This window comes from Charadrius vociferus, unplaced genomic scaffold, assembly GCF_000708025.1.
Source record: "Charadrius vociferus isolate BGI_N301 unplaced genomic scaffold, ASM70802v2 scaffold610, whole genome shotgun sequence".
Classification (NCBI taxonomy): domain Eukaryota; kingdom Metazoa; phylum Chordata; class Aves; order Charadriiformes; family Charadriidae; genus Charadrius; species Charadrius vociferus.
In genome coordinates this window covers 236,887-247,820 of record NW_009646437.1, presented here as the reverse complement: position 1 = coordinate 247,820, position 10,934 = coordinate 236,887, and the positions used below count along the sequence as shown (strand labels likewise).

The 10,934-nt window shown below is 42.9% G+C and overlaps 1 protein-coding gene across 1 annotated transcript in view; it reads right to left on the bottom strand.

Annotated features, from left to right (window-relative positions):
* The window catches only part of ADCK3 (aarF domain containing kinase 3), a 35,580-nt gene extending 29,039 nt beyond the window's left edge, over nucleotides 1-6,541 (bottom strand). Inside the window, exons 1-3 of the mRNA XM_009881800.1 lie at nucleotides 6,362-6,541; nucleotides 3,718-4,128; nucleotides 2,387-2,453 (exon numbers count right to left, since the gene is read on the bottom strand). Coding sequence (XP_009880102.1) covers nucleotides 2,387-2,453; nucleotides 3,718-4,128; nucleotides 6,362-6,538 — 655 coding nt within the window. The 5' untranslated portion in view covers nucleotides 6,539-6,541. The remainder of the gene's footprint in view (nucleotides 1-2,386; nucleotides 2,454-3,717; nucleotides 4,129-6,361) is intronic.
* Nucleotides 6,542-10,934: the final 4,393 nt, after the last annotated feature.

Below are 10,934 nucleotides of genomic sequence, written 5' to 3'. Positions count from 1 at the left end.
AGCCTGTATCAGTCTGGATCAAGATCTGACTATGAAGAAGTATCCCCTACAGGTAGTCCTTCCCATGTGGGGCAGCCCACACTGCTTCAGACTCACCGCACCCCCAGAAACCTTCTTCAAGCATTACCCAGCCTATCAAAATATTACCGAGGAATATCTTAAACTGGAAAAAACTCTACCTATAGGCCACATCTGTTGTTTGTTAGCCAGCATACTGACAGTAGTATTTCTCTTTCCTGTTGCAAGGAAAAATTCAGAGGGAAAGATCAGCAATGAATGCTAACAAGAGACTGCAGAGCTCAGAGAATCTGAACACCATATTTGCAACACAATGTCGCCGCAAAAGCAGTCTGAAAGCAAGAGCTCTGCCTTGCCAGCTATTTCAATCATATAAAACAGACAACTGGAAAAGAAGGGCAAGACCAAAAAAATAGATGACATACACAGATATGACTGGGGATGCTGCTTATAAACAACTGTTTCTTTCTTACTCTCCCTTCGTGGTTTTGGTTTGGTGGGGGTTTTTTGTTTTGTTTTTTAACCTGAGGTTAGGAGAAGACAGGTAGTCAGTTATATTTCCCCTTGAAGCATGAGTCAGCCTTTCCTCATGCAACAGCTTTGGGTGCCAAGCTGGAACGTAAAGCAACAGCACTGGAACTTCAAGTTCACAGAAAATTTGGTCATCTGCCACATCACATCCACCAGCTGTCAGCAAGCAGCCACAGATAAATTCGGAAGATGACAGCTAAAAGTGCTGTGACACTTTCCATAAAAATCAAGGCTAGATTACAACAGAGACTGTACGCTGCTAGAGCTTAAAAACAGTCATCAAGTTAATTTTAAAGTGATGCTTTGTTACTCCAAAAAGCAGATCATGAATCCTGCTTCCCTTTCAGGAATACTAAGCATGTTGAGAAGCCAGAGCGCTTGCAATAAACTACAGGGTTAAAGAGATCTGGCCAGCATTAAAACCTTATGATATCACAAAACTCACTTGCTGTTTATTCCTGCACTGCATAGAATCAGTCCCTCCCCTCCTCTTACTGCACATTTTAATCTGACAAAGACACACAGAGGAAAAATTGTATTTTTTAATATAAGAGTTGATCTGAATTATATTTGACAGGCTATTTATCTCGCTTCTGGGATCTGTAACACAAGGACCTTTACTTTGCACATGTGCTTCTCTATCAAATTTTGTGGAAGAGAATCACAAGAGCCACGAGGACCTAATATGCTACTTAGGAAAGTCTGTTCACAACCCAGATAGGTTATTGTCATCTCAAAACACTACAGTCACAAAAAAACCCCAACAAAAACAACAGAGAGACTACTTATCGAATGGTTAGCTAAGTAAGACTAGCTGTTATCATCTTTTCCACCTGTTATACAGTGATAATTTCCTTTTTCTCAGGAACATGTTAAGTCCTGTGATGGCTTTGGATATAAAACATTTTTAACATAGTAAATCCCATTCTGCAAATAAAATTCAGATAGGTTTCAGCTCACTTGATCTTACAAGCTCAGACTTTACATCCTCCCTGAGAGAAAATAGTTTATAAGCAATGGCTAAGTAAATCAAGCCTTGACTATTATCATCTCCCCACCCTCAAAAATCAATACCAAAAGGATATGTTTTATATTTAACCACTGTTCAGAGAAGTAGCAAGGATAAGTTTGGGAAAAAACCTATTTAAAATAACAGCTGCTGCAGCTGTCCCTGCTTGACAGTAACAGCATACTGTAAGGACTAGAAGGAGAGTTTCCTCAAAGTGAAATCACATGCAGGACCAGGATACTTGCACAGACTGGAGAACAACCTGCACCTCACTCCCTCCCTCTTGTTAGAACAGCCCAGCCCAGTATGTGTTACCGTGAAGATGTGCAGTTCTACTATGCACTCCCAAATCATCTGCCCTACACTCTTGAGTGACTTTTTCCCCCCCCCATTTCAGAAAAGGTATATAAAAACTAAGCTCCAGGAATATATCAGCCTGCCATCTTAAGACAAATGAATACCCATGCCAACTCTGTAGTTCTTGCTTGCAAGTAGTTTGCTACATGCATCTGAAAAATCTGTTTAGGTAGTGAGCTTTTTTTCTTTGCCATACTATCACAGTAGCAGTTAGGTATGACAAAAGAGTGACACATGATGGGATTCAAAGTATAACTTCATCCTGACTGACGGTCAAGATCCATAATTGTAATGAAAAAGACCAAATCAAGCCCTGAGCTAACCAGCTGTTTGTGGGAAAGCAGTCTCCTATTACCAAGTTTAACCAGAAAATAAAACCAACTAATGCTTCAGCAGGAGCACTGTGATAGCCGGGCATTAATCAGTACATGCAAATGTAGTCACTTTGCCAATGTGGGTGTGCAAACTGACCTCCAAAGTTGGCAAGCCGTCCAATCCTTGTGACAGGAACCTTCCTCTCCCGGGCCCGCTCACTGAGCTGCAGCAGAAGGGGGGGGAAAGATAAAAAAAAAAGAAAACCAAAAAGAAATCCACAAATGAACCGGGCATATGGTCAGACACCTGCAAATTCAGAGTGCAACTTTGAAAGCACTTGAGCAACTCTGTGGTACAGAAAGCTTTTCTTGAACACCAAGCATAAAGTATGTTGAGAGATTTTCCAAGTGAACACACTGCAGAACAGACACACCGCAAAGTGAAACATACACAAACATACACTAAGCAGAAGAGCAGACGAGGGTGGGAAAGATAAAAAAGCTGACAGCTGTGTTTAGAAACCCCATTTTTACTTTCACCTCAGTAGCCCTTACATTTTGAACTTGGAGCAGCAGGGCACTGCTGAGACAAACTCCCTTCCACACATGGAATTAAGACTCATGGAAGTTTATCAGCTTCACAGTACTGTAGATAATTGCCCCACGCACAACAGCTGGGGCAGCAGAAGCATACAGTTACATCAATGCAATATCCCAAGTGAGTGAACCCACAGTAGCATCTGATACTGGGTCTGGGGAAGGAGGCAGAAGGTCAGAGCAGGTGGCAACTATCTCCACTGTGAATTCTGCTGTGGGCTTTCTGTGTTGTCTAACACAAGGGCATGAAGCCCTAAAGCAACAACTGTGAGCTATGCTACTCTGCAACCAGCTAATGCTCAGGGCAATGTTCCCTCCACCTCTAGAAGGACTGCAATACACAGTACAGGAAGCCACAGCCTTCACTACGAGGAGCTTAGGTCCCATTCATTCTTCACAGCCACAGCAGAACAACTAGCTAAAGGTAACAGGGCTCTTCAAGGAGAAGACAGGCTCTTTAGGTCAGTCTTCAAACCTTTTTGCTGTCCCTATCTTCTCAGCATTTTACCCCAAAAACTAGGGTGAAATACAGACCCTTCATTACTGTAACACACATCAATAAATACATTGAACCCTCATAGTCCAGTGAATGAAAGGAGAGCTCCTGTTAATGTAAAACTAAGTCTAACCCTATGTATGCTTTTTAAACATCCTCTCATATCAGAATAGCTCATGTAGTGGGGGCAGGTGTGAAAGGAGAGCCTGGAAAGCTATTGACAGAATAAATATCACAGGTCAGCGTTAGGGAGCACAGACACTTCGCTTTTTTGCTTCCACAAAAGGGAATAGCAGAAGAGGAAGAAATGAGAAACACAGGAGAATGTGAGTAAGGACAGTCCAGTATAGAAACCATAGCACTGAGAATCCTTAATTAAAAAAAAATCAACATACCATCTGTTTGTAGGGTTTCTGCTCTGAACCTGTTTTAGCCTGTCTGGCTTTATCGATATCTTCAGCTGTTAATCCACTAACAGAGGAATGGTCTTGGTGAAAAGCCCTATTTTGTCCAAAGGCAGCAGCAAAAGGATTTCCAGGGTCCCTAAAGCCTCCAAATAACCTTGCATCCATTTTGGGAGGGAAAGGCTTCTGACCCATGCCAGAATCTCCAGTCTCACCAACACTTTTCAAAGGTCCATTTGTAGTGTAAGAGTAAGCAGGGCCTTCACCGCTGCGTTCATGAGGCTTGCCAGGGGCAGTGGAGAAGTCCATTGCAGCATCTGATGGCTCTCGGGCTGAGAAGTCATAGTCTTTCCCAAAATCCTCACTGAGATCAGTTAAGTTCTCCTGCTGCTTGCCTAGTTCCTGCAAACAATAATAGAAATACTTTAAGAAAGGAACTTAAAACCTACTCCCTGCCCACCCATGGTTCTCAGAGATGGACGTGCAGCTAGGCTGTCCTGTCTCCACAATAAGTAATTTGTGGAGATTCTGGCACTGCAAACATTCACAGTAAAAGACACGGAGGATGGCTGGGATCACTGGCAGTCTTTCAACCCCAGTGATGGGACAAATTCATTAACAGCTTCTCAAATACCCGTAAATGGAGAGGCCTTGTTCTGCACACACCGCCAGGAAGGGTCACTAATTGTGGAGTTCACTAGAAGCAATACACTGCTCAGAAATAATAGGTGTTGGGAGCTACAATTTCACCCAAGATATACTTAGGAGAGACAACAAAAAGCTAGACCTCATAATATTCAGTTCTTACCCCTACCCTGCTCTGCCCTCCCATGCTGTCCCTAATCATGCAATGTCAGCACTTTCAAGCCCAAAGCTACCTGAAGCAACACCAGATACCTATGGCAAGGTTTGTTGTCATCCCAAAGTAAATAAAATTTTGTGCTTAAAGCAAGGCTAGCAGCATCAGACACAGCAACACTCAAGGCAAGTCTTTTCTGTTTTGTCCTAACCTGCAAGAGTTGCCCCACTAAGCCCAGATATTTCCCACCACTTTTCAATGTAGAAAAATAAAATAAAATATAGCAGCTGAGCATTATCTCCTCTTTACTTGCCACTCAACATACTCTAGTTCCCTATCTCAGTAGCGACAATACCATAGAAGAACTGATGACTATTACAGCCAATCAACAGGATTTTGCATCCTGCTGCGGTCAGGCAACCAGGCAGCATATTTTAGGCTCTTTCCTAAACACTAATTACATTTCCCCTCCTTACAGAAAAAAACAGAACATGATCTTTCCTGTTATTCAGCAGGTCTCATGCTATTCTGAACCTCAACATTGGGGCGGGGGGGTAGTCTGTTTACAGATGGGGACTATGGCCACAATACTGACTGATGATTTCAAGCAAGAAGGCCTCTCTACTTCCATACTTAAGTTTTAAAAAGCATGTCAGGCAGCAAACACCCTGCCACACATCAAGAGAAGTGAAATATAGTCACTTAGCATGAAAGTTTTCCTCTCTTCAGAAGTGTGACGTGTCATAGCTTCAGACTGCAGGCTTCTTACTGAGCCCTGCTTTGGCAGCAGCTTCTCATGCAACTCATTTACAACACAGGGCAAGTGTTCTGCAGGTGTGTTTGTGGGGCCCTCCCGTGCACAGAAACAGAAGAACATTATCATCTCTCTCTCTCCTTGGATGCAAAGGCAAAACATAGCACTATCTCCATAAACAAACACACTTAGGGTGTTTCTATGGCAAGCTTATAGAACCAAGGAAACACAGGCCCAGATTCTAGGAGTGAAGCTATAGGAGACTGCTGTGATAAGCTTATTGCATAAAAAAGTCGAAACCTCACTCATTAATTTCTGCTTCAAAAACATTATCTGGCCTACACTGTCTTTCTACAGGATGATAAAGAATGAATGGTTTTGATTTAGAGAAGTTCTTTTCCTCAGACAAGCCCCATGTTTTCAAGAGATGGCAACCCTGCAAATGTGAAGCTCTTATAAATCCATCCCCATGTCTGGTAACGGGAGCTGCTGCTTGAAAAAAAAAAAACAAACCCACAACAATGAGATTCTGGCTTTCCTTATGTTCCTCATTTGAAAATCAGTTCTGAAAATCCAGCCTGGGCTGTAAGTGATGAACATGCAAACACCTGACCCATTCTGAAAAATATCTCATGCACCAATTCTGTAAAGGAAGGAAGAAGCACTGAGATAAATCCAATTCACTCTAAAAGAGCTCATTCACTTAGTCAAAGGAGAGGTAATGAATGACTGAAGAAGATTTTAAATAACAATCAATCAATCTTAGCAAGACCTTGATTGTTGACAATATGAGATGAGCTAAGCGCATTTCATTTTCAGCATGTCTTAAAGACTCAGTAATGGAAACAGCAACACTCTGCAGTAACACTCCCTCCCTTTCCTGTCCAAGCACCTACTACACAACACAGAAATCCTGGAGAATTCTCAGGGTGTTGCAACATCTGTATTATCAATCCAGCACTTCAGAGCTACATTCTGGTTCATGATTGCAAGAGTGGCTAGGAACTTGCAACAAAACCAAAAAGTACCTGGAAGAAAAGCAAAACACCAGACCAGACTGTGCACAAAGACCATTTGCTTACCTGCATTTTCCCCAAGGCAGAACTGAACTGTTCTTCAGCAGTGGCCTGGAGAGTCCTTGCAATGGTAACTGCATCGCCCCCAAGGAGCACCTGCCGAAGCTGTCCTGCTTGGGTTTCTATGACTGCTTTACTAAGCTTTGTCAAGCCTCTCATGACCATGATGGCATCACCCGCCATGACTGATCTCTTTCCGTGCTGAAAGATGAAAGAGAAAAAAAAAAAAAAGAAGAAAAAAGAAAAGAGGTCAAGGAACAAGTTTGCAACCACTTTCAAGTCGCTTAAGAGCCAGTGGTTATCCCAGACAATCTCCTTCCGCTTTGGCAACCAGCCACCATGGGAACTTGTTTGCAGCTCAGATAGCACACAAGCCAGCTTCAGTGACAGCTAGTTAGCTGACCTTACCAGGCAAAGCAAGAACTCTCCTCATGAATTAGGACAGCATTCCAGGACTCCACACAATATTCAAGTTACCATTGACCGGGAAAGCAAAGACAGGTAAATGTCCGTGACACTGCAAAAATGGTCTTGATTGCTTCCAAATGTTTAAAAAGGATTAAAAGCATTAGCATTTGACCTTTAATTACTATCAGGCCCTGGAACATATTCTCAGTGCCTGATACCATGGATGAAGTGCACTGACAACTGTCACATCCCATTCCTGCCCTGGAGCTCTGCCTGCTCATTTTACATAGCCAAATTTCTTCACTCCCACTCCAGTGAGGAAGCTTTGCCTGTCCTTCAATGGTAGTCTGCTCAGCCCTCAACTTCTAGCTCACTGCGACTTTTAATTGGAAACTTAAGTACACTCAGAACAACTACCTACCACAGCATTTGCAAAGTACTGCACTGCTGTGCTAAATTTCTTATTCAGTCCACCTTCTTGTTCAAGAGACACTCCATGTCAGATTCATAACAGTTTGTGCAATTTTGGTCTCTTCAAATACAAACTGGGTACTGTAGGATACAGGACAGAGTGTGTCTGAGAACGAGTTCCACCCACTCCTTTGTCTCAGCCTAGAACCAAGCTCAGGCTCAGTACACTGGCTATCCTACATCACTGCGGTTCACGAAAAAGAAAATCAGGAGTGGCTGGGATGCCAAAACCATTTTGCAGTGGAGATTTTCACCTGCTTATTTCACTCATCTCCCACATCTTTATAGCACAGTCGAAGTCACAGTTCCAGGGCTGGCTCAGTTGCACGTCCTCCCACCTTTACTGACACAGAAGATAGGGGCATGCAGTTGGCACAAGATGCTGCCTAAGGTTCAACCTGAACCATAGAACATTCTCTCTGATGATCTGGAGAAAAAATATTTCTGGCTGCAGTAGGTACCAAGCACTACTAAGGCCACATATTTAAGTTATTTCATTGGTAGGTACACAGGCACCAATTCATTTTTGGAAGATAACCTGTCAACATCCACATATGCACAACTGTAAGTGTTAATACACTGAAGGGGTACAAGTGATCCTGAGTCAATAGTACGCACAGCATAATGCCCTGCTGCAGACAACGAGCAATTGGATCCAGTTACCTTCTCAGGAAGCACAAAGCCTGTCTCACAAACAGGTCTGCTCTATCAGTTGCACAGAGAGTATGGACCGCTATAGCTAAATTTCTGGATAAGTACACAATTTTGCTGCAGTCACACAGGAGATGCGTGGATTACTGCAGCCGAATTTCCAAAACGCAGTATTATGCAAATGCAGGGTAAACCCCGGTTACTGGCTTATTTGTTCAGCAACTGTTAATCAGTGATCAAAATCAGGAACAACCACTGTAGCCAGGAAGTATTACACCTTACATGCTTTAAGTGTGGTGGTTCGAAGGACAGTCACGTGTTCAAAATGAATTTGGGCTTAATGGGTTAACTGTAAAAATAAAAATCAAGCCTACCCAGGTCATTATTCTGCAGTTATCTTTACAAGACCTACCCATATGCTTCAGACCTGTAAGAAGTATAACCTCTGAATCTCTCCAGAGTTTAGGGACTAGGGTTGGTTTTAACATTGCATAATGCACTGTTAAACTTGAAAGCTGCCTGTCAGGTAAGGATGTGTACTCTGTCAACAGGAGGTGGTTTTTTCACCCCCCATCTTCACACTGGAAATTTCCACATGGATTTCACTCAAAGCATTTGCAGGCAGTCCCTGCAATTCAGAGCTGGGCAAAGAAACCAACAACACAGTACTGTCCTAGATGAAATAAGACCATTCAAAGGTTGCCACTACTAAGAAATAAGTGATTTTTTAGGCTCAAGTATCAGAAGCACAAGAAAGCTTGAATGAGAGAAGTTCATTTCCTCCCTCCCAAGAAGGGCAATAAAAGGTAATGCAATATAGATCAATGTACACCGTGACAACACACACAAAAACATCCACTTTTAACATGGATTTTTTCTAACCAACGATACTAAAACCATATCCTTTCACCCAAAAACAGCTGAAGGATTTATCTTGAAGTGACAGTTATACGCTAAATGTGCATTTAAAAAAACACAATAAATCTTCCAACAAAAATTCAGGGAAGCTAATGCAACCACAAATGGAAAACATGCATTGCATAATGCACGCTCAGCCCCCCGTTGCTAAATATATCAACAAAGAGGACCAATTGCCCTTTACAGGTTTGGCTATAAAGGACAGCACTGGGCACGTTTCTGCCGATATCCTTCGGACTTCCACGCTATCACACCCACTTTCCCCTGCACAGCAGTTACAACCACTTAAGTACCATGCAAGTGCTTTGATGCTTCTGAGCTAACAGCAACTGCTCCTATGCAGCACTGCCAAAGGACAGGCTGTGATAAGAAGCCTTTTATCTCAGCACCTTGCTGAAATACAGGCCTACAGGCAACTGACTTGCTGTTCTCAATGATCTCTCCGATTCCCTGCAAGTAGCTTACAGACCCAAATGGAAACCATGGTACAAGCACAAAGGCAAGGCACGGCTCAGTAAGGACTTCAGAGGGCAAACCCGAGGAGAGTCACCGACAAATAAAGCCTGAGAAGTAGGAACGTATCTTCAGAAATGAGACGATGCTCCTGCTTTTTAACAGAGCTTTATCTGTAAGCCATCTCCTTCCAGTTCCTCATCTTTTGTACACCAACTCCTCTCCTTTGACAAAGCACAGCCAGGAAAAAGCAGAGGAAACAAGAACAACTATACCGCAATGATTAATCCTTTGGCAATAGGAATCACAAGCCAGAAAACATGCAGGTAATGCCTTTACCCATCATCAAGCAATACGAAGGTGGGAGCTAGTAAGTGCAATGAGAACTGAACTGACACTGGAGGCATTTTCCTCAAGTGGAAAAAAAATCCCAGGTTATCTAGTTTTCCAGACCCTACATTTAGCTGGACACATTGGTTCATTACCCCAGGGAGGACACGGAAAGCAGATACTAATGAGGTTATCACAACCAGAAGTGGGGAGCATGCTAAATAATCGAAAATGGAAAAGATTACACACAAAAAATAACTAAGAATTAGTAGAATTACCTTTTTTTCTTCAATGAAAAAGCAATAAGCACAAGCAAGGACAAGAGACACAGAAACCGAAAGGCAGAGGAAGTACAGACTTCCAAGGAGAAGACGGGTACATGTCTCCAACAATACACTCACGTTAATAGCCAGTGCAGACAGCAGGCAAGATGGGTTCCCCCCCAGCACCTACAGCAAGTTCTATTCATACCATGACTAAATCATTAAGTAATCAGCATAAGTAAACTCTATCAAAACAGATTTAAGGAGTGGTTTCAAACACACTGTACAAAGTCTCTATCACACTTGACTTATCTCCTGAGGAATCGTTATCTAGCACTAGCAAAGTAGGGCCCTTCCTACACAGAGTATGGCCAAGTCAGTTGTGTCTACACAAGCTGTCACAGTGTCTGCTAGCCTGGATTGAAGAGGGTTGACAAGTGTCAATCGTGAGCTATTTTCCAAGAATAGGCAGGGACACGGTTGGTGTTTAGTAACCTTTCCACAGTTGAATGAATCTCTGGAGAACACCCACACCTTCTAGCATGTGGAGGCTAGAGCCAAGTCATCCTCAGACACCAGACAAGGTCCACATGGCAGGCAGAGGGGCTGGTTTAGGTTAGATCCACACCAGCAGGTAAACCATGTCCTGACATTGCACCAGATTTTCAACCCTATTGTAATGACAACACTAAATCAATGCCTGGGATGCTCCTATGTGGAACAACCACCTGCCTCACAAGCAAGCCACTGTCCTCTAGTGACTAACTGCAGTATGTTTCCTTCCTTCTTCAACACACCAGACTATAGCAGGCTGAAGGTTTGAGCAAGTATAGCGAGACACTCAGTGTATCAGAGGCCAATAACAGAAACACAAAGCCTCACAACAGGCAAATTCTTGTATCTGTACTATTTTCACAACACATCCCTCCATTCATTCCCCTCCTTTTCCACACGCTAGCATGTGCTCCTACAGACACAAAGACCACCTTCTGACTCCATGTGCTTTTCTTCCAGATGCTTGGACAGACAAAAACCTTACTCATATATACACATACACATGTGTATACACACACCTATACAGAACT